The sequence below is a fragment of the Propithecus coquereli genome, unplaced genomic scaffold (genome assembly GCF_000956105.1).
Source record: "Propithecus coquereli isolate 6110/MARCELLA unplaced genomic scaffold, Pcoq_1.0 Scaffold142, whole genome shotgun sequence".
Taxonomy (NCBI): Eukaryota; Metazoa; Chordata; class Mammalia; order Primates; family Indriidae; genus Propithecus; species Propithecus coquereli.
In genome coordinates this window covers 3,379,092-3,403,662 of record NW_012138525.1, presented here as the reverse complement: position 1 = coordinate 3,403,662, position 24,571 = coordinate 3,379,092, and the positions used below count along the sequence as shown (strand labels likewise).

Below are 24,571 nucleotides of genomic sequence, written 5' to 3'. Positions count from 1 at the left end.
AATGAAAGATGAAATTCGTGCTTTTGTTTATAAGTTTAAAATAAAAATCACAAAATGTTCATAGCTGAAATCCATTTATTTCCTTCAATCTTTCAACATGTGTGAGCAAGCCCCTGTTATTAAAGACTTGCACAGCTTTTAAGCTTTTGCCTCAAGGGTATAGTAAATCAAACCAGAAATGATTAGTAGCTGGTCATTTAACTGGATGGTAAGACCTGGCTTGACCATGTGTAAATATGCAGTGGCTTCCATTTGTAGCACTGAGTTGCTTTTCTTACCAGGCTACCACTCCCTCCTGATCATCCTTCATGGGGGCGCTATTGCTCCAAATCCAAGGAAAACTGTGTCTATGAGTTTAAATTAAAAATCAAAGTGCCAAGGGCATGTTTCAAAGGCTGTGTGGCTGCTCCATCAAAGAGCTGATGAAAACTGTGAACAAGTCTTCCTGAAGAAGCAGAGACAATATTTTGTTCATACTAAGACATCAAACTAGGAACACTTCTAACCTGCCTAGCAGGTTTGCACTGAACACACTCAGATTAGCCAAAATCATTCTAGTTTCCCTTCCTAATCCCATCTCCAGGTTAAGAACCCAGATACTTTTGTCTACACTCAGCATGCTTAAATATACACAAAAACTAAGAGGTAATCAGGAAGAAAGAAAACTCACTGACATTGGTTCTACTGGCTGGTTTCTCCCGGGTCCTGACTTTGGACCACTGCAGTCAGAGAAATGCCCACAGGACATTGGCCGAGGACCCGCTGACTCCCCTTTGCCAGCGGTGAGTCTCTGTACTCACCACTTGCCTTATTCCCTGTTGCTATTCCTCTTTTATAGGAGGACCTTCATTATTTCCTATTTTACTTTTATTTCTTCCATTTCCCCAAAATCTACACACTTGCCTAGAAAAATATGTGATAATAAATTCATACAATTTTAATCATGATACATTTTACATACGGTGAAATGTGGTTTCATCTCTCACAAACCATATCAGGTGATGTGAGAGGCAACAGATTTTAGTCAAAAGGACATTGCGCTGGGAATCCAGAGACCTGTGCCTGGACGGGACGACCTCAACAAATAAACAAGTCTGTGCTTCTCATGTGTAAGTTGGTGGGGCTTGGACAACAGGACCTCTATTGCCCCTTCTAGTTTTGAAATTCTGAGGGAATATCTAATATCTAACATCCAATGGAATATCAACTGTTTCAACTATTTTTAAAAAATGAAGACATGAATATATAACAGTTTAAAAACTTTAAGCCAACTGAAAGAAGAATGTACTTACTTGAAGGTTGCTATCACATGAGCATACACTTAAATATACAAACTACAGCATGCTTTCTCTACAGATACTATGGATACATAGCAGAGTTTATCTCATAAATCTAGATCCAAAAGGATGAGAAAAAGCATTATTTCCTTAAAGGATGTGCCTTAGAAAAAAAATGCAAAAAGGAGAAATAATTTATATTAAAAGCACAGTACAGTTAGTACAGTTAGTACAGTTCTTTGAGTTGGTGTGTCACAGCTGCTCCCTAAAAGGTAGGAGTAGTAAAAACAACACCAGCACAGGACCAGGAATAGGAGGTGGTGCATGCAAAGCAGATGACTCCATGATCAATAGGTTCTTTTCCAAACATATTCAAAGCAGCACATGTGGGAGACTGGAGTACTGGAAAAGTCCAGTGGCTGCATGTGAGATGTTTTGAGTGCATAGTTTTAAATATTAACTATTTCTTCTGTTACCTATAACTTACAAATTTAAAATTACCACTTCTAAATTCACACCTCATAAAAATTCTTTCAAAATTGTTATTTTAAAGGTTATGTAAATTCACATTTTCTTTTTAGTCCAGTCCTTAGCAGCCATAAAAATTATTTAAATTTTACATCTAGTTGAAGGAAGACTAGCTTGAATAGATCCAGGTAAAACCAGCATTCTTTATAGTTCCCTTTCACCATTCAAATTCTAAACAGAAGTAAAGACCCATTGCAGGTGATATTCTGTAAAGCCCATCAGGTTCTGATGAACATCACTTTGACAATGTTAGCATACATAGCATTCAAAGTGCTTCTTAAAGGCACTAATGAATAATTCACTCCATGAATACCAGCAGAAACCTAAAAGCTTAAGAGATCTAGAAGTGAACTTCAGTTCTAAGGATATTTCTCTCAACAACTACTACTAAAAAAAGATCAACATTCCATTTCCATTCTCTTGGGAGAGGCTTCTCCCTCCTATTGGTATCAAGTTATTTAAAAAACAAATGAGCAAATAAACCATAAAAAATATAGCCTTTTACATTTATAATGTCTTTCTGAAATCTGAATTGTTTCCTATACTCAACCTGCTCTTCAGGTAGACGAAAAGGTAAGAGAAAAAATAGACATCCTTTAACAAGGATGCTGGGTTTAGACCTGGTTGACCTGAGAATCACAGGGAGGCTTTTCAAAATGAGATGCTCGGGCCTCATTCCAGGGCCTCATTCCAGACCCTCGGAGGAAATGGACTCCAGGGTGGGGCCCAGGAATGTTTTGTGTCTTTTTTCACTTTCTTTTATTTTTATAAAAGCTCACCACAAGGTTTCTGGATAAAGATGGCAGAATAAAATTCAATCAGAGAATTGTGCTTTCCCATCCAAAAAAAGTGAAAAACAAAAGCCAGGAAAAATTTCAGTGGCAAAAAACAAACGAATAAAGAAAGAGCCTAAACTCTGTCCACACACTTTAGAAAGTGGCGACCAAGGAGGGGAACAGAAAATTCTGGGGCAGGTTAGGAGGGATTCAGAACCCACCCTCACAGGCACAGGAAAGGAAATAAGTCCACAAACCCTGAAAATCAATTCAGACAGAAGTAAACTGGGGCATGATAAGCACTCAGGGAACAGTGACAAAAGTACTCTGAGAGGAAGACATCCATGGGGACCATCCAGAGGGATTCGGGGACTGCTAGGATTAGGGGCCCCATATTCCAGGCCTCCACGCTGAGCATGTGGGGGATTCACTCCAAACCTCATTCCACAGGATTAGGGCACATCTATGGCCTAACGGAGTACACCCCAAAACAGAATCTCTAACAAAGTTTCAGAAGAGACAGCAGAGCTCAGAGTCTCAAAGCCAGGCCCGTTCCCGGACCCTAATTCTATAACCACCTGTCCTCAGCTTTCAGCAAGTCAGGCAGAACTTACAGTGCCCCAATCTCAAATGGAACTCAGAGGGAAAGGCCACCAGTACCAGAGAAGGAAGGAAGCAGGGCAAGGAGTCTACACCCCTCACGCCATCAGAGCAAACAGGGCACTGGTATTGCCTACAAACAACAACAAAAACAAACAACAAAAACAAACTTGGCCAGGTGTCATTTAAGAACTTTATCCATTCTGTCTCATTAAGTTCCCTCAACACCCTTGTAAGGTAGGGATTATTATGATGATGATTCAGGTTTTACAGATGAAAAGATGAAGCACAGAGAGTAATTTGCCCCAAATCCTACTGCTATTAAAGTGGAAGAACCAGCATTCCATCCCAGGCATTGGGACTCTAGAGTCTGAAACTCAACCATTTCACTAAAGCGCCCTTAGTAAATATAAGCAAAGTGAAAAGAGATGAGATAGGACAGATAATACAGAAGAAAGAGTGAGAGAGAGAGAGAAAGAGAAAAATCCAGTCTGAAAACAAAAACATATAAGGGAAATAAGCAAACTCAGACTCCTCCAGATTATTTTACACTATAGACAAATTTAATGAAAACACAAAGCCAATAAAGCAAGAATCCCAAGACTACTGGATAAAACAGAATAGGATGAAAAGGGAGATGCAAAGCTAGGGAAATGAAGTAAGGACTAAAACATATCAATTATAGAACTAACACATTAGGCTGGATATCAAATTTAATAGAGGAAAGGTTTGGAATAATCACAGTATGAAAACAACTAACATAATCAGAAAAAAAAGAGGATCTAAAGAATAAGAAGGTGTAATATAAGGATAACTCGTATCTCTAAACTATATAACCCAGAAAGTAGAGTAGAAAAAACATTCAGATATAATTGAAGAAAGTTGCCCTGAAATAAATGAAGAATAGAATCTGCATGGGAAATGGTTCTAAGAAAAACTGATGAAGAATGATCAACACCATGCTTGGTGAAGTTATCAAACTGCTAAGTTGAAAAAAAAAAATTCTTTTTACTCAGAAAAAGCCAAGACGATTATAAAGAAAAAAGATCTGGCTGGCCCTAGACTTTTCTACCAAAAGATGATGCAGCAACAATGTCTGGAGAGGAAGTATGACCAGGGAACAAACAATCAAGTCAAAGTGTCTGTGTAATGGCATTCTCAAACAAGAACTCGAGCAAATCCCTCAGTTTCACTTTAATGTTTTTTTTTACTATTAAAGTAAATTTAAATTCAATTCTTTACATATATGATACATACAATATGCAATATGTTTTATAAAATGACTCCTACCTAGTCACCCTTTATGTACAATGAGCTACAATAACAAAAACAGATCAGGACCTGACTGGTTCATAAAAAAGAAAGTACGAATGGCTTAAATGTTTATAAAGATGCTCAACCTCATTCATACTAAAAAAAATGCAAATTAACACCCAGATGTACCAATCTTTACATATCAAGTTGGCGAAGATCAGCGTTTGCTAACAGGAAGCACCCGCGAGGATGAGGTTAAAGCAGGCACCACCACACGCTGCTCATGGAGCGCCGAGGGCCACAGCCTCTGCGGAGGGCGACTCGGCAACATCTCCCGGAATCAGAAGTGCTACTTCTAGGTACTTAACCTCCACACATGCTTGCCCGGGGGTTCAGTTCAAGGGTAGGGGTTCAGTTCAAGGGTATTCACGGTAACTTTGTTCAGTGTCCATCAATCCAGTGTACTACCGTAAAGCTATGAAAATAAAAAATGAACTCTTGGAACAATCTCCAGGAAGCAGAAAAGCAAGGGGTATAGTGTACTGCTGGCTCACCAGGAAGAAAACACACACGTATTTGCCTATATATGCATAAAGGATACAGTTCTCCCCAGGGAGGGAAACTACTAGACAAGGGTAGGAGAAGGGACATCTCGCTATATCCCATTTCGTACCTTTGGAATTTTCTAATCATATGAATTCCTTATCGAGCCATAACAAATAATTGAGCTTTTTTTTTTAATGAAATAGTTATTAAGGGCAATCAATAACCAGTGTTCTTACACAGGTTATATATGATGTTTTAAAATCATATTAGGAATTTCAACCTACACTGCCTTGAATAGACAGTAATCCACAGCAGGGGTTGGCAAACTTTTTGTGTAAAAGACTAGACAGTAAATATTTCAGACTCGCAGGTGACCTGCAGTCTCTGTTGCAACCACTCAACTGCCAGCTGTCTTGCAAAAGCAGCCATAGACAATATGCAATGAATGGGCATGGTCGTGTTCCAATAAAACTTTATTTACCAAACCAAGCCGTGGATGGATTCAGCCCATGGGCCCTAGTTTGCCAAGCCCTGACCTACAGGAACTGAAGTCTTATTTATCATCTTCTGTGTCTAAATAAGTCAGGATTTTGTGTCCTTTAATGCAGGAAAAAAAAAATATTTAATGATTGAAGTGTTCTCAAAAGGTCACATCCATTTTTCAACATTATATTGAAATTTCAAGTGAGTATTTGTTAAATATGCTCCAGCCACACAGGCCTTTCCATTCTTTGCATGTTTCCCACTCAGGATCCTGGCACTCGCTCACCCCTCAGCCTGGAAAAGCTCCTCCACGTCTTCATGTGCCTGGCTCCTTTCTGCCCTTCACTTCTCAAGTAATGGGTTTTCCCTGACCAGCCTAGCCAAGTAAACTCCCCCAGCCCCCTCATTCTTTGCCACATCACTGGTTTTACTTATTGGAGTGGTAAGTTTTATCTTTAAATGAGCTAATTCTCTGTTTATCTGCATGCAGTCTGTTTTCCGTAGTGAGAAGGTGAGCTCCCAAGGTTCAGGCATTTCCTGTGTCCTGTTCATCAGGGCATCCCCAGTGACTGGAACTCTGTCGGCTCCTTGTTATTTGTTCCTTTTGTTGTTAAAGCCTCGTCAGCTCTTATAGGCCGGTGCAAACACGTAATTCCCCTTGAAGCAATGCTGACTAAATGTCTTGGACCTGTACCCTATTGATTCACTCCTTCTACAAATATTTACTGAGCACCTACTATGTGCCAGGAATTGTTCCACACTATTGGGACACATCAGTGAACACAACTCAAGGGTCCCCACTCTTAAGGAGCTTACATTCTAGCAGAGAGGAAGCAGGAACAACAAACAATAAATGTAATACATAAAAATAATTTACATGAGTGAGTTTGGGAAATGTTGGTCAAAAGATACAATATTTCAGTAAGATAGCAGGAATAAGTTCAAGGGATCTATTGTACAGTGTGGTGACTATAGTTAATAGCAATGTATTGTACACTTGAAAATTTCCAACAGAACAGATTTTAGTGTTCTTACCATAAAAAAAAAAATGAGGTGATGCATATGTTAATTGGCCTTATTTGGGCATTCCACAATGTATACATATTTCAAAGCATCATGTACACCATAGATATATATAATTTTTGTCAATTAAAAAAATAGAAAAATAAAAAAATATACAGAAAAATAGAAAGTTACCAGTGATACGGAAAAACTGAAAAGCAAAGCAGGGTAAGTGGGCTGGGGGACAAGGTAGGCCTGTTGGACAGGTGACTGTCCTCAGCAGAGACTGGAAGGTGGTGAGGAGTCAGCCACCCATCCTGGGGAAGAACATGTAGGTAGTGTCTACAGGAAAGGCTGGTGCAGTAGCCCTGGGACGGGAGCACGGCTGGTAAGGAGGAGACACAGCAAGGAGGCCTCTGTACGGTTAGATAGTGAGAAGGAGGTGAGAGTTGAAAGGATGATGTTAGAAGGGTATGGGGCACCAGATCACGTAGGGTTTCACAGGACATTCACTGTATGGTTTTGGATATACTCAGAATGAAATGGGGAGTTGTTGAAATTTTGAACAGAAGGATATTGTGATCTGGTTGCTCTGTAAAAAACAGATAGGCAATATAATATGGAGTAGGATCAGGGAAACCACTTAGATTTGTCATAATCCAGGCAAGAGGGAGTGGTGATTTGCACCATGGTGGCAGCAGCGGAGGTGATAAGAAGTGGATGAATACTGGATAAATCTGGAAAGTAGAGTCGCCAGGATTTCCTGATGGCTTGGATGGGGGAGTATGAGAGAAAGAGGGAGCCAGAGATGACTCCAGGGTTTTTGACCTAAGCCAGGAAGGATGCGGCTGCCCTTAAGTGAGTGGCGAAAGCTGGCTGGTGGAAATGCAGCCGCTGTGTCAGGGAGATCAGGAGCTCGGTTTCAGACAAGTTATGTTTCAGAGGTGCTTTAGATATCCAAATAGAGGTTTTAAGCAAGCTGTTTCTGGCGCTCAGGGGGAGCCCTGGCCTGAAGATCCATATCTGTGAGTTGTTGCATATGGATCATGCCTAAAGCAGTGAGACAGATGAGGTCATCGGGGGAGTCCAGACCGAGGAAGGAGAATGACTGAGAACTGGGTGCTGGGCACCTGGATGTGAAGAGGCAGGGAGACCAGGGGCCTGCAAGGGAGACTGAGGTAGGAAGGACACCTGGAGGCTGTGCTAACGCTGCTGTGTGGCCCATTTTCACGTGAAAGACAACATTTCATGACTAACGGTACAATACTTAAATAATCAATATGAAGCAGACTATGTTCTATTTCTACTTTTAGTTCTCAAAGCCTTAAAGTGCTAATGAGGCTGATAGGCACACAATCTGTATCCTCCGGCTATAAAAATGAGTTCATTGAGCAATGGTTTACAAGTTATTTACTCAATGGAAACAAAACCTGTTATCCCTAAAAATATCCCATATGTACCACTTACGTGCTTATTTAAACAACAAAAATCCTATAGGAACATATGTTCTTTCAATGACACATGACACATCCCTTATGTAGGTGCTCTTTGGACTAAAACTAAATATTTCTAAACCAAAAATCATCTAGCACTTTAACAAGTCTTAAAGCAATATGCACAAACCAATTCAACTACACAATAACAAATCATTAAAGATTTTGCATGTCACTTCAAGTTCAAGATTAGGTCTACCAACAACTTTTAAAATCATTAAATCTTTAAAGATTTATATTTATAAAGATTACACATAAAAATTTAAGGAGGTCCTAAGTACTTTTAAAATACTGTTCCATACACACTGCTGGAAGGAGCGTGAATTAGTACAAGCACCTTGGAAAATGGTTTGATCTTATCTACTGAAGCTAAGAATGCACGTAGCCTGTGGCCCTGCAATTCCACTGCTAGGTATATCCTGGGAAATGCATTCACATATGCACAAAAAGCCTTATACAATAATGCTTCTAGGAGCACTACTTGTTATATCCCCAAATTGGAAACAACCAAATACCTAGTGACAGTAGAATGGATGAATTGTGATACGTTCAAAATACTAAAAACAGCAGCGAAATAAGCAAACTACTCCTACATGTAACAACACGGCTGAATCTCACAAGCATGAGAACAAAAGAAGCCAGACAAAAAGAATGCACACCAAATGATTACATTATAAAATCCAGAAACAGGTCCCGTTAATCCACGCAGTTAGAGTCAGGAGATGATTACCCTGCTGGGGTGAGTAGTGACCTGGAAGGGGCCAGGATGGCCTCTCAGGCCAGTCAGTCTCTGTTTCTTGACCTGAGTGCTGGATACATGGGTGTCTTTATGCTGTGAAAACGTATGGAGCTGTACACTTACGATTTGTGTACTTCTCTGTACAGATGTTATATTTCAATAAAAAGTTTACTGAAAAACAAGCTGCTCCAAAATTCATCAAATATCCTTTTGAAAAAAACTGAGCCTAAAAGCAATGACATAGTTTTTATGTTTACTGTTCTATGAAAATAAATTTTCTGTATTAAAAACAAATGTTTCTATTGAAATATTTCCTTATATAAAAAGGAAAAATATTTAAAGAACTATGTATTTATTATCCTTCCATCCATTTTGCAGTTAACAAATAACCTTTTTCAATATCAATAACTTACCTGAGTTGCTTTGCATAGCTGAGTTCAATCTCTGTCCTTTCCTTTACAAATTTGATGTATTTCTCAAGAATATCAATTCCCCACTGTGTGTGTTTTTCTAAGTTGTCAAACTGATCCTGTTAAAACAAACAAAGAGAAAGTTTGTAGTCTTTCTCTGTGATTAACATAATTTCAATGAACGAGTCTCTTAACAGTATACTGCTATATACAAAGTAGCACTAATATTTTCCATGATTATACTTGGGTGATTTTTTGTTGAGCAGTTTTAAATCAACATTACCAAATTTGGTTTGAAAACTGCCTCGAGTTTTCTGAACTCTGACCCATTCATTCATGTTTCCTATTCCTTTTAGAAACACGGTTTTTGGATATAATTGATGTCCCCGGGCAAAGGAAAATGTCTTTCCCAGATGCCAAAAACTGACAGGTGAAACACATGCACACACACACATACACACACACTAGCTCCTTAGCTGGCACCTTAACTGTTATTTCTGGGTAATCATTCAAAACAGTTGATTAAATTTGGAGCAAAGAAACTGGATAGGAGAAGGGTTACAAAATTCTGCTTCCTCAAATGGATAAAGAAATTCACATGGGGTTTTATTCACTCAAACATACAACAAGTCCACATTGTGTGCCAGGAACAGTGCTTGGAGCTGGGGAACCAAAATGAGGAGAAATATAGCCCCAACTTGCAGAGTGCCTTGGGATTCCGAGTCTGCAAGAACGAGAGGGGGTAGGTATGATAGCAACAGCTAATGCAAAGGCATGGGGATATTCAGGAATCAAGTGGATTTGTCCCAGTTGAGTGCAAGGTGGGGACAGGGTGGGGCACAAGGGAATTAGTGGCAGTGGGTGATGAGACTACAGACAGTCCAGGGCCAGATCACCCGAGGCCCTGAACACTGAGCTAAGGAGCTTAGACTCTCCTTGTAGGCACAAGTAGGACTTGCAAACGGGGTGGCATGACCACAGATGTTTAGAATCATCAGAGATGGAAGTCAGGAGATTGCTCCAATAGTCCAGATGAAAGGAAATGGAAGAAGGGAAGAATTTTAGGGACACTTAACAAATAGAATCAACTCGTGTTAGTGACTGATTGGATGAGGAGGCTGGGAGGGACATGAGGGGCAGAGAGGATTCCAAGGTGATTCTCAGGTTCTGCTCTCGGTGATTAGACAGACAGTCCAGAGAAAGAGGAATTAAATGTAGTTTTGACACGTTGAATGAGGTGCTGATATGTCCAGAAGAAGAGAGATGGAAACACAGAACCATTCAAATGAGGTCAAGAAGGGAGGCTAGTAAGTAGGTGGACCTGATGCAGTAGCCAAGCACCAGAATGCCAAAGACCATTGCAACTCTGCACAGACTCAGGACAGAGGGCCTTGCCCAGGAAGGAGAGCCCAGGAAGGACTGTGGGAGTGAGCCAGAGAGAGCATTAGCACAGCACAGGGAAAGGAGAATTTCAGCAGAAATGGCATTCTCTCTGGAAAATTTGCTGGGAAGTTTGCTGCCTCCTGAGAGGTAACAGTGATAGAGGATGAGGGTTCTAGCCCCAGCAGTGGGACTGCACAGAGACAGGCCCCCAAAGTTCTCACAGTTGTAGTCATTTGCCTATAGGATGCAGATAGCATCCCTGCCTAATTTCACAAGTCAGTCACGAGGATGATGCCAAATGGAGAAGAGCCACCTCAAATATAAAAGTATAAAGCTATTGTTCAATTCTATCACATGCGCATACAATCTAACAGTACACATTCAGTGTCGGACTTCAGCTTTTTGAAAAATATTTTATTAAGGTATGATTGACATTTTAAAAGCTGTGTATATTTAAAAAGCTGTACACAACTTCATGAATTTGGAGAAAAGTATACCACCCATGAAACCATCACTACGATCTACCCCATTTTCATATGCATCATCTCCAGAAGTTTCCTCTTAGCCTTTTATTTTTTATTTTTGATAAGACCTAACCTAAGATCTACCCTCGTGGCGGATTTTTAAGTATGCAATACAGTATGGCTAAGTATAGGCACCATGCTGTTCATCGAGCTTGTCTTTTAAGTCTGGCATCAATTTTAAGTCTGTCATTGTGCTTTCACTATTTTCCATTCGAAGCAGTGCAAACTGTTAAATGAGTAGATTTTCCACCTACGTCAAACTTGTGGAATAGGGGATGGGCAGGTGGTGGAGTCAAAAACACCATTTCTCAAACTTGAGAAATCCTGGTCTGAAAAAAAATCATTTTCTCAATCTTAATCTCACCCAAGCCCACAGAACAGTTGGAGAAACATCAAGTTATCAAACTAAGGTCTTACTTTACTAAAATGTTTCTCTAATTAAAAATAACCACTGTAAAATGTTTGTCTTTATAACTGGTAATTTTTAATATTATCATAAAAATAAGGGACAAATATTTAAAGTTCTTTTTCATTCTTGGTCCTCAATAATATATATTCCACAAACCCCTAGACTTCACCTTGAGAAACAGTGCTCAGAAAGATTATTTATGCTATCTATAAAGACAAGGGTTGTCTAGCAAATTAATAGTGTAAACAAGATGATAAGTCTCTTTAAACTACTTGAGAGAACAAAAATACAAACAATTCAAGCAATGGTTACAAATCACTCAGCAATTTAGAGCGAAGCTTTTCTTTAATTTTTTAAAATTTCTATTTGTTTATTTATATTTTTGAGACAGAGTCTTGCTCTGTTGCTCCTGGCTAGAGTGCAGTGGTGTCATCATAGCTCAATGTACCCTCCAGCTCCTGGGCTCCAGTGATCCTCCTTCCTCAACCTTCCAAGTAGCTGGGACTACAGGCATGCCCACCATCCCAGCTAATTTTGGCTAATTTTTTCTATTTTTATCATAGTAGAGATGAGGTCTCACTCTTGCTCAGGCTGGTCTCTCCTCAGCTCAAGCAATCTTTCTGCCTCGACCTCCCAAAGTGCTGGGGCAGGCATGAAGGACCACACTGGGCCAGCAAGCCTTCTTTAAAGCCCTCTGCTAATTGAGAACTCTTTGTTGACCTAGTCTATAGCAATTATATTTTTTATTTTTAAATGATAAAGATCCCTCCTTCTATTTACGAGCCCTCTCTCTGTATAATTTCTCCTCATCTCCAAAGCTTTACTTATTTTCAGTAGTCATAGGTCCCACCTTGAAAACCTGCTAAGAGCATATGCTCTTAGATTTCACTCTTGTCCTGTTAACAATCTGATTACATTATTTTTCATATTATAAAATACTAGTTTGCAGTTCTTTTCAGCCCTGATATATACAATATAAAGCAACAGCTTTTGATACTAAAACTTTCACTAACAAAAACAAAAAAAAAAAAACCCATCTACATTTGAATTGAGTCCACCTTAAAAATCGCTGGCCTCACACCAACAATGTTTTCCATAAAGTTATCTGTATTCAAGGCCATTCTGCAAGCTATAATAAAGCATTTACCAAAATGATGGGGTCTAAATAAGATAGAAGATCTTAATAATAAAAACCTGACTCAGTAACAAATGCATTAGTGCTTGTTTGTGACTACAGCATGGTTCTTTTTATGCTATATTAAAACATCTCTAATGATACCACACCCTACTCCTGCTATCACATGGATCGGCCACAGCATGGACTTTTTTGACAACAGCTAAAAGTAAATTCAAAACAGATGAAAAACTAATCAACCCACTCACATTCTTGACTAAAATGTGGAAAACTTAATGGAAAAAAATTCCAAATCTTAAAAAGACTCCTTTGTGAGCAAATATTATAAATGGTTCTTTAAAAAATACCTTTTGCTACTTTGGGGATGGTGCCATTATTCAAATGCATCCCTTCCTGCTGGATGTCTCATGACAGCGGTTCTGATGACCCTTCTGTCCTCTTAAAATCACTGAGAACCCGAAAGAGCTTTGTTTAAGTGAGTTATATTTTATCAATATTTGCTCTATCAGAAATTAGAAACAGATTTTTAAAAAATATTAATTCATTTAAAAAGACAATAATAAAATCCATTACACATTAATAGAAATAGAATATTTTTTATTTTCAAAAATGGTACTTTCCAAAACAAAACAAAAAATAGTAGGAAGAGTGGCACTATTTTACATTTTTGCAAATCTCTTTAATGTCTGGCTTAATAGATGACAGTTGGATTCTCACAGATGCTTTTGCATTCAATCTATTATGATTCCCTACTGTGGTTGAAATATATGAAAAAATATAATTTCATATAGATGTAGCTAGAAAACAAAGGAGTGTGTCAATGCCCTTTTTAGATAATTGTGGATATTCTTCTTTAATACCATACCAAACCCTGACAAATAGTAGTTTCTCAAAGGCTACTTGCAAGGTGAATCTGAAACTATAGCAATGACCTTCTGACACCCATTTACAATAAAATCCACGGTGTATCTTGCACTTTGAATGGATCTTTACATGTGCATGACTGTGTAACATTATTCACCGATCATTCAGAAAATATTATCTCACTGATATATGCAGTTCTTCCAAGTGTTGACACATTTTGTTATAAAATATCAAAAAACCCACATTTGTTTACATCACTATCTATCTCATCTTTTCTGATGAGTCTTGCCTGGGTGATAGGGTGAGACCCTGTCTCTTAAAACAAAAAAGGCCTCACACCAAAAAAGTAACTCATTCAGCTTATGACTTACACAATCACATAAGCATTTTGGTATGCATGAAAGTGCTTTATGCATACTTCTCATCTTATCACAGCAGTTTTGCCCACCATCGATTTTCCCACCATCAGGGCAAACATCAACACAGTGGAAAACCCCTCCCTTTGCAGCAAATTATTCACTCAGTGAAGGGAATTATCCCCTTCATATTATTGAGTCTACTTCAGTCTGTACTGTCTAGAATACTATTTGGGGATGCTCTATTTTGAAAAATTCACTTTCCTGAGGACTTGGGCTGTTTGAGAAGCAGACCTTAAATGACTTTATCTAAACAGAATCCCTTAGGATGGTATTACTGGCATTAGCTTTCTCTTAACTTGGAGGGGAAAGTGTCAGAGGGTATAGATTTACCCAAAGAGTAACTGTAACAAAATCTCCATTTAAAATGTTTTTAAAAATCAATTGGGGCCCGCACGGTGGCTCACACCTGTAATCCTAGCACTGTGGGAGGTCGAGGCGGGCGGATAGTTTGAGCTCAGGAGTTCAAGACCAGCCTGAGCAACAAGGAGACCCCATCTCTACTAAAAATAGAAAGAAATTAGTTGGACAACTAAAAATATGTATACAAAAAAAAATTAGCTGGGCATGGTGGCGCATGCCTGTAGTCTCAGCTACTCAGGAGGCTGAGGCAGGAGGATCGCTTGAGGTTGAGGCAGGAGTTTGAGGTTGCTGTGAGCTAGGCTGATGCCACAGCACTCCAGCCCGGGCAACACAGTGAGACTCTGTCTCAAAAAAAAAAAAAAATCCATTGGGTTCTGAATGTTAAAGAAGCTATACATACAGAAACAAAAATGCGACATCAGAAATACCACCTGAAATTATACTTCTCAAGCTTTTAAACAAAGATTTAAAATAATTTCCATGGACAAATTGAGGATTTTTCTTATATGCTATAGTAAAAGCAGAAATACCCAAGTATGTTTGTTCAACATAAAAGTGTCAAACCTTGAAGCATTTCCCAAAGTCACCTCATTGTTTACCCTCAAAAAAGCCAGAATGAGAAGATCTATCTCAAGGAGCACAGATACCTTAATGTCTTGACAATACAAGTAGATGCAGATTTCACAAAATCATATATTCATCTGCTATTTCTGAAACTAGTGTTTGAATTAAGGTGGTGTGCTTCCTAGGTTGCAAATGCCTCAAAAAGCAGGAGCCTGTCTTGTAAGTGACGAAATAGAGGCTTCAATATCACAGTGCCATGACTGGACAATTAAGTTAATACAACAGATTTTAATTATTAATAGAAAGGGAAAGCACACAAAATACAAGGTCTTACTGAATTCAGAATCTCTTTAAAATGCAATTCTGCAACTCACCATAAAGACAGGTAAAAATTTAGGCTTACTTGCTTTAATTAGTCATGTCTGTTTCTGTTGTAGAAATGAAAATATTAAGGAAATTATTCTTTGTCCATGGTTCTTTCTAGTAATTGCATTCTAAACACAAGAGATAAGAATGTAAGCAAACACAAGATGAAAATATATGTATGGGTTAAAAAAATAAAACCAACAAAAAAACTTAGCTGAAGTTTAAGGAACAACAACAGCATATGGATGAAGTTAATGATATAAAGAATGAGGGAAGACATACAGAATATGAAATGTTGCACTTTTGTATTGTTATAACAATAATTATACTGCGTAAAAGGGCAATAAGGAGGCTGACGTTGGATGCACAACAAATGCAAGGGCACAGAAAGTAGAAGACTCAGAGCTAATGAATGCAGAGATGCTCTAATGTAAGCAATTTTATTTACATTACACCCTGAAAGAAAAAGAGAGGGGAAGAAATATAATGTGCATAAAAAGCACCAGAATTTTTACTGTGCTGGAGTCTGAATGGATGAAATTTGGAAGGGAAACTGCTATAGAATATATTCCTTTTAGAAGCAGAAATAAGCTGCTAGCCTAATTCAATATTCTTAGAACACCTTAGTCACTACTGGTTCCTCTCTATGTTTCTTTGGATACAGTAAAAGCAACAAACAAACAAAAACAAACATCTGTAACTGCTCCAAACATGCTGAGTGAAAGGGATTGTGAAGAATAAAGATTTTCAAGGAAAAAAATTTTTAAGTGCATACTTTTTTAATGTAAAAAAACTAATTTTTAAAACATTAAAAAAATTACTCCGCCAGATAGGTATGTTAAATATCTTAAGTAGAACAGGAAAAGTATTAAGGATGATCAAGCTATAAACAGGAGCCAGACATGGTGGTCTGTGTCTGTGATCTCAGCTATTTGGGAAGGAGAGATGGGAGGATCACTAGAGCTCAGGAGTTCGAGACCAGCCTGGGCAACATAGTGAGACCCTGCCTCAAAAAAAGAAAATTAGTCTCAGAAAGATGGGTCTAACTTGTAATTGTGGTGGGCTGACTTAACTCTAACAAATGACAGAAGCTAATTGCTGATAGCAAAATCTTGCTCTTTATAATAAAAATGCTCTGTTTCCTTGTGGCAGAACTCAAGAGGGGCTTAGTCAAGTCATGATTGTAAGATGCCCATCTTTAACACAAACATTGAGCATATCAGTGTCTGGCTTTGACCTGGGAATGGAATCTACTTGTCCATTTCCTGGTTCCTAACAGAGAGGCTGACAATGAAGATGTCTAACGGTGAACGGCTCTCTTTCCCGAGACCGCTCCGTCAGCAGGTGCTAAGGTTCGGTCAGCTTTCTCTCCTCCAGCTGTCCCACATTCCTGTAACCCCAGAGAACTAACTGTGCCCCCAAACATCCCACCCTATTTTCCACAGTATACTCTCTCCCCCAGAAAGTTCAAGACTCACCCAGGAAAGGAAGAAAAGGAGGAAACAAAGAGAGGAAGAAACCACACTCTAAATACCAGGAAGAACTTTGAAGGCAATCCAAAGACTAGAGAAGAGCCAAGTATACAAGCTAAATTTTTAATGAGAAGAAAAAGCCAGATTTCTGAAGCCCTGACATATTTCTAAACCCTATAAAAATTTCCAAGTTAGAGGGAGGGGAGGTAGAGTGGATGCAAATTATTACAAAAACATCATAGGAAAAAATGCCTCAGGCCTTGGCATTTGAAACTTAGTTAACACCAATGAAAAAGATTTTCCAACAAAATACTTATCAATGAACTCACTTCCATTTTTAAGTAAAGAAGGTTAAGCGCACACATAGGTGATGCCCCCTTCCAAGAGATGGGATCCCAACTCTCAACCACATGGGCACAATTGAGCATATGACTCAAGGACCTACAAGACAGGCTAGACTGGACCAAGCAAAACCTCTCTGGGAATAGGTGTTGGAGCTAAAAGGTAAAAATTGCTAAGAGGCAATTTTTGTCCATGTGCCTGCAAAATTGGGGAAAAAACAGTACTCTGCAGAGACAAAGAGTAAAGCAGACGCAAGACATTACCCTGGGCATTCAAAACGGATATACCTGTGAGCTTTCCACTGGCAATTCAAGCCCTTTGTGACTGGCCTGTTCATCAAGCCCCAGGTTCTTCTGTAAGACATCCCCTGGGACAGACACTCTTGGCTGACAATCCAGCAGCTATTCTATCCCCCACCCATCCCGTCTTCCCTTTGGCAGAATACCTGCTTATTACAGGATCACTTTCTCCATCTCCCTTGCAGCTAGGACATGTACATGTGATATCACCCTGGCTAACCAGATGTGGGGGTTATCTACTAGGCAGGTGCTGAGAAAGGTTTTCCTCCCTAATAATCCCCTCCTCTTCTTTGATATGGTCATAGCCACCTGTAATGCTTGCAATTGCTGGAACCATCCTGCAACCATGAGGAGGAAGCACCATTGATATGCTGGGAATGGCAGAGCCAAAAGACGGAAAGCACCTGGCCTTTCAGTGACACTAGTACTGAATGAACTGCATTACCAACCTGGAAACTCCCTGCCCCTGGACTCCTTGTAATGTGAGATAGAGTATGCGCCCTTATTGCCTGAGCCACTTTTCTTTGGGTCTTTTCTGGCCTAACTCATACACCTCTGCCTCCTTTCAATAAATTACAATAATTCGACCAATCTTATTGAGAGCTGCCCATGAGCCAAGCTTTGTGCTAGGCACGGGAATTAGAGTGGACACCGATAGAGTTTTGAGGGGGGATAAAAGAGCAGTAGGAGCCTATAACTATGGGACCCAAGTTAGATATGGGATTAAGGAGGGGGAAGTGATTTTGAAGATGAAATGAGAAGAATAAGTAAAAGTCATCCAGGAAAAACAGAGAGAAGGAGGGACGGAAGGTGGGAAAGTGGAAGACATTCCAGGCAGAGGGAAGGCAAAGTGAGAGGGCGGAGGAAGGAAAGAACATGGCAAGCTGCAGGAAAAGGAGGATTTCCAGTGTACCTGGAATGTGAAGAGACGGGGGAGAGTAGTGTGGTGGGGAGAGGCAGGGCCCAGATCAGTCAGGGCCTTGGAGACCACAGGACTTCACAGGACTGGCAACGAGTGTTTGCCAACTAACACAATCCCTTTCCTCTCTAAGCCTTCTTTCTGACTTACAGCCTGTGTTTTTAAATTATTTAATGAGGTTTAGAGATATAGTCTATGATTATAATTTAATGAGTTTAGAGATATAAGCTATGACATACCGATTATGAAGAGTTTTTTTACTATATGAAGCCCATGATCCCAAAAGAAGAGAAACCTAATTTTTGAGAAAAATCAAAAGCCTTATTGACTAATATTTTCTTCTGCTTAGGCTAATAATCCAGACCCAGCAGAGAAGTTCTAAATTCCATCTTACCAAACATTCCTAACTGGGAGAGTGTAACATAAGAGATTTGGACTTGGAGCCTGAACACTTGAGTCCAAATTGTGATTCTAATAGTTACAAGTCATCTTACTTTGGGCATGATTCTTTCTCTCTTAAGCCTCAGTTTTGCAAAAAAATGGGAGAACAGTCTCCCCCTATAAGTTCTTTAAAAAATCCAATGACAGGGGCCAGGCGCGGTGGCTCACGCCTGTAATCCTAGCACTCTGGGAGGCCGAGGCAGGTGGATCGCTCAAGGTCAGGAGTTCGAGACCAGCCTGAACAAGAGTGAGACCCCGTCTCTACTAAAAAATAGAAAGAAATGATCTGGACAACTAAAAAAAAAATATATAGAAAAAATTAGCCGGGCATGGTGGCGCATGCCTGTAGTCCCAGCTACTCGGGAGGCTGAGGCAGGAGGATTGCTTGAGCGCAGGAGTTTGAGGTTGCTGTGAGCTAGGCTGACACCACGGCACTCTAGCCCAGGCAACAGAGCAAGACTGTCTCAAAAAAAAAAAAAAAATCCAATGACAGGCCAGGTGTAGTGACTCATTCTTGTAACCCCAGCACTTAGGGAGTCTGAGGCGGGACGATCACTTGAGACCAAGAGTTTGAGACTAGCCTGGACAACATAGTGAGATCATCTCTAAAAAGAAAAGAAAAAAGTAGGACCTGTAGTCCTAGTTACTCAGGAGACTGAGGCGGCAGGATCCCTTGAGCCCGGGAGTTCAAGACTGCAGTGAGCTATGACTACGCCGTTGCGCAGATCAACCTGGGTGACATAGCAGACCCTGTCTCAAATAAAATAAAATGACATAATATACACAAAATGTAAGATTTTGTTATTTGAGCTGTTAATGTCATGACATATAATTTATTTTAGTTCTGCCCTCAGGAATGGATTAATGTCATCATCGAGCAAGTGGGCCTGTTATAATAGCAAGTCTGGGCTCCTTTTGCTGTCTTGCCCTCTGCCTTCCACCACGCCACGATGCAGCAAGAACCTCCCCAGATGCTGGAACCATGCTCTTGGACTTCCCAACCTCCGGAACCATGAGCCAAATAAATTTCTATTATTTATAAATTACCCAGTTTGTGGTACTGTTATAGCAACACAAAACAGTCTAAGTCACAATCCAACTGTCCATCTGATTCCATTCACATAAAGTCCAAAAATAGGCAAAACTAAACAATGTATTTTTACTGAAATATTCGTAAGTGATGAAAAAGTATGGAGAAAAACAAAAGAATACCTCTGCAAAATTCTGGATAGTAACCAATTAGGGTGGGAGAAGTTAAAAGAGGGATGTGGTTGGGGAGGGGTCACAGGGAGATTCCAAGGTAATGTTCTATTTCTTTGCTTGGGTGGCATATACATGGATGTTCATTTTACTGCTATTTTTGTACATAGCATTCTATACATATACATTTTCATACATTCTTTTGTAATATGCCATAATTTAATTGTTAGTTTACAATTGGGTTGATGGGAAAATCTTCAGGATAAGACAGGCAAAATCACTTGGGCCTCTACCAACTGGAGATCAAAAATGAAGATAAAACATTTATGAAACAGAAATTGAAGTCGATAGAAAAATCTATTACATAGAGTATTGGACTATTACTTTTCCCCTGATTGATGTACTTTCTATTTTGTTCCCATAAAAAAATATAAAATGTTCCTCAGAAAATGGGCATCACTTAATACCCAAGTATGGACTGATGATTGAACGAAAAGACTTCACACCTGGGGAAAAAACTTAATAGATTATTTCCCTCTCAAATAAAATGTTCATGAAGGTTAAGAGAACACAAAACATTATAGTAAGCAACATATGCTGTTTCTACTCTATGTCAAAAACACATTTATCCATCCATTCTTCCAACAAATGTTTTATTGAACACCTACTATGTGCCAAACACTATTGCAGGAACTAGGCATAGCAGTAAACAGAAGACACAAATTCTCTGTTCTCATGGAGCTTACATACTAGATCCTTATCGTACAAAGCTATAAAGAAACCTCAGAAATATTAATTCAAAATTAATTTGTATACATTCCCATTAGGAAAACTACGAGGTCTCTGGATATGAACATTTTTCAAGCCCCTTGAAATCTATCAGTCATCAATAGACTCCCTGTCCAAGCAGAACAGAGGCCAGCTGTTCCGGGGCATCCTGGCTAAAAATCCAGGCTTGTCCATTGCCCAAGGCTTTTCCAGAAAATGTGAGACAATTACACACCCACCAACAGTGTATAAGGATCCCCATCTTGCTGAACCCTGACTAGAACTGAATACCACCATTTGCAAAATGAAAACAACCAAAGGGGAAGGTCACTTTGCTTATTTAGTATGCAAATTGATTTAGTGTGCATTTCTTTCATTATTCATGAAATTAACCATTTTAGACATGTTCATTGGCCTGTGGAATTTCCTCTTGTAACTGTTCTCTTCCTAATCTTTGTTCATTTATCTATTAGAAACTTTGCATTTATCTTATTGTTTTGCATATGCTCTTCATATATTAAGGTAACTGTCATATTTTGAATAAATGTTTTTCCTAATTTGATTTAAAATTTTATATATTATTGCTAGAGACTGAATGAGCCTCCCTCTGCCCCCCAAATTCATATGCTGAAACCTAATTCACAATGTGGTAGTATTTGGAGATGGGGCCTTTGGGAGGTGATTATGTCATGAGGGTGGGACCCTCATGACATAATGGGATTCATGAATGGGATTCATGAATGGGATTCATGCCCTGATAACAGAGACCCCCAGAGAACACACTTCCCCCTTCCATTGTGTGAGGTTACAGTGAGATGACACATCTATGAACCAGGAATGTGCCCTCACCAGACATGAACCTGCTGCTGGTGCCTTGGTCTTGGACCTCCCAGTCTCCAGAACTATTAGAAATAAATGTTATTTATAAGCTACTCAGTTCATTCTGCTGTTATAGCGCCCAAACAGACTAAGAAAATTATATTTTTTGACACATAAATGGGTGGTGATATATAAATGTGTGGTGATCTCAGGGAGTTAGAATTATGAGGGTTCCCATGCCCCATTTTACACTTTTCTATGTGTTCCAAATTTTTCTTCAATGAACGTTTTTTGTGATTATCAATTTAGTACAATACTAATTTAACTCATGACATTATTTTAAAGACACCTAAATAAATAACATAAGGAAATAAAAATGCCTATTATGGAAATTTCTACCTTTACTGTATCATCATTTCCTTATAAGCAGTAATATATGACAAAGTAGCATAAATATGACCATTTTATTCAAGTTTGATGTTTTTACTAAAAGGAAAAATGTCTCTATTGACATGTCATTTAACAGTAAACAAAAACCCAGGATTCATTTCCACTGCCTTTTCCTCTTGGTTTTTCAATCTGCTGCCAAGTGCTGCTACCTTCATAACACCGTATTGACCATGAGGTGCTCTCAGCACTGTTCAGGTAGTTCTAACATGAGTTACCTCGTTCACCGGCCCGATTCACCACATTCCGTGCCATCAGGCAAGACTAACACTGCACTTCCACCTAGGAGTCCTTCGATAAATATTTGCTGGATGCATGAATGAGTCAATGGAAATTTCTGCTATTGAATTCCTTCTAGCCCATGGTCAGAGTCAGTTTTGTTCACATACATAGTTTATCATCCTAGGTTTCAGTATAATGTGTGCCAGGCGCTCTGCAAGGTGCTGGGGATGCAACTGTGAACAATAGCTGAAGAGTACCCTGATTTCATGGAGCTACCAAAAATGTAATTTATGAAGAGCATACAATAATATGAGGATTTTACATATATAAAATGATAATCTTTTTCTTTAAAAAAAAAAAAACAACAACAAAAAACTTTGATCTTACCATTAGGAGCTCTCCAAGTCCCTGAGATCAGGTACAAAAAAGTTAAAAAAAAAAAAAAAATCTCTAGCACATGTTTGTCTTCTCTAAGCCATTTCCAAAGGATGTGAGATATCCAAGTGTTTATATACCTATAAACTTAGCACAAGTGTTTTCATTTCATTAATTATACACGGGTAGTCAGTTCTGCTTAACAACTGAAAGCTATTCAGGTTTTAAAAATAAACATTAACAGATATTTCAAAGAAATTCCACCATGTTTGGCTCTATTTTTAAGTGGTTGTAAATTATCTCTGGCTTCATCTCATTTCAATGTTTTGAGCTCCTATGTCTGTGTTACAAATTTCTTCTGGGCAAATGCTAATGTAAGCAACACATGAATACTATGTTTTAAAAACAAACCAAAATGAGTAAACTAAAATCCTACAGCACTGCTGGTGATACTAAGTATCGCAGGGCAGGGGGAGGTTTGCAGGTTCTGCAGCCTGAGACGCTGGCGATAGGCTGCCTGTGCTGGGCCCCAGAGCTCCTGCCTCACTGGTAGTGCGAAGTCACCTACCTCCCTTCTATGTTACAGTTTCCTCATTCACAAGCGGAAATGATAACAGTACTATACTTAATGCCACTGAACCACTTAAAAATGGTTAAAGTGACAAATTTTATATGTATTTTGCCACAATTTTTTAAACAGGAAAAAATTGGAAGAAATGTATTAGATGAGGTCGGAAAGATCACATAACAGCCATTGAAAGGAATTTTGGAGTGAGTTGGGAAGCCACTGAACTACTTTGAGAATACTGAAAACATATCAATATGGTTTATTAACTCTCAGTATCCATCCTCACCCCTTCTATGGTTCCACTTTATCATAAGGGCTGAAAGATTAAAAACTAAATTTCCCAGACTTCTTGCATGTAAGGGTGTGTGTTTAAGTTTCACAAGCAAGATGGATTCTAATGAGATCTGGAAAGCAAATATTAGGCAGCGGGAAAAAAAAGTATCAACATGGTAGTGTTATTAGGACATAAAATGTGCTAATACATGTGCTTAAAGCTGGCACTAAGTACATAAGTAGCTATTACCACTAAAAATTAAGAATCATAGTATTATCATAATAGAGGTCAAATGATTAATATTTGGACTATAAAAGAGTAAGTAAAACCATCTTTATAACTAGATTTCATTCCCCCTTTCTGCACCTCAACTAGTCATAGCATAAGCTATTACAGTAAGGAATCCCACACAGCTAGTAGTTATGGCCATAGCCCTGAATCTAAGAACAGAATTCCCCATGGTCCAGGGATTTCTGACAGCACCATAGGAAACCCCTAATTGAGAGGGAAGTGAATGTATTCCAGGAATTCCTTGAACCATGATGCAAATGCAAGGGGTTTTACTGGTCCAGCAGGTGCTGACAACTTGAGATAATAATCTACACGGTAAATGTAACTGCCCACAGTTTTTGGAAGGGGTGTTAATGGTTTAATTCCAAGATATCTTATTTTGTTATCAATATAAATTGGGCTAGTCTTTTTCCCTTTTTTTTTTTCTCTCCAAATACAGGAAAGAGTTGGTAAGATCATTTGAAATAGACATCATCTTTCTTGGGCTCTCTCCTTTGGGTCATCGCAGTGACCCAAAGTGTCTCCAACATAAAATTTTGCTTGAAAATTTATTTGTTTACTTATTATTAAAAATAAGCCTGGGTGAGGTGGCTCACACCTTTAATCCCAGCACTCTAGGAGGTCAAGGCAAGGAGAAGAATCACTTGAAGCCAGGAGTTAACCTGGACAACATAGCAAGACTCTGTCTCTACAAAAGATTAGAAATACAGCTCAACTAAGTGGGTAGACCATAACTTCATTATTGTAATATAACACTATTATAAATTCAAATTTTTAATATTCCTGAAAATATAACTTCACTTTCTCTTTTATAAAAAGAGAAAATACATAACTCATCAATCGAATCATCAGAAAGACTTATTTTTTGCAATTGTACATCAATAAAACATTATCCTCTGGGGGAAAAAAAGTCATTTTTTTTTTTTTTTGAGACAGAGTCTTGCTCTGTTGCCCAGGCTACAGTGCCGTGGTGTCAGCCTAGTTCATAGCAACCTCAAACTC

The 24,571-nt window shown here is 38.9% G+C and overlaps 1 protein-coding gene across 1 annotated transcript in view; it reads right to left on the bottom strand.

The window, feature by feature from the left end:
- FNBP1 (formin binding protein 1) overlaps positions 1-24,571 on the bottom strand; it is a 115,504-nt gene that overhangs the window by 63,559 nt on the left and 27,374 nt on the right. Inside the window, exon 2 of the mRNA XM_012639789.1 lies at positions 9,112-9,227. Coding sequence (XP_012495243.1) covers positions 9,112-9,227 — 116 coding nt within the window. The remainder of the gene's footprint in view (positions 1-9,111; positions 9,228-24,571) is intronic.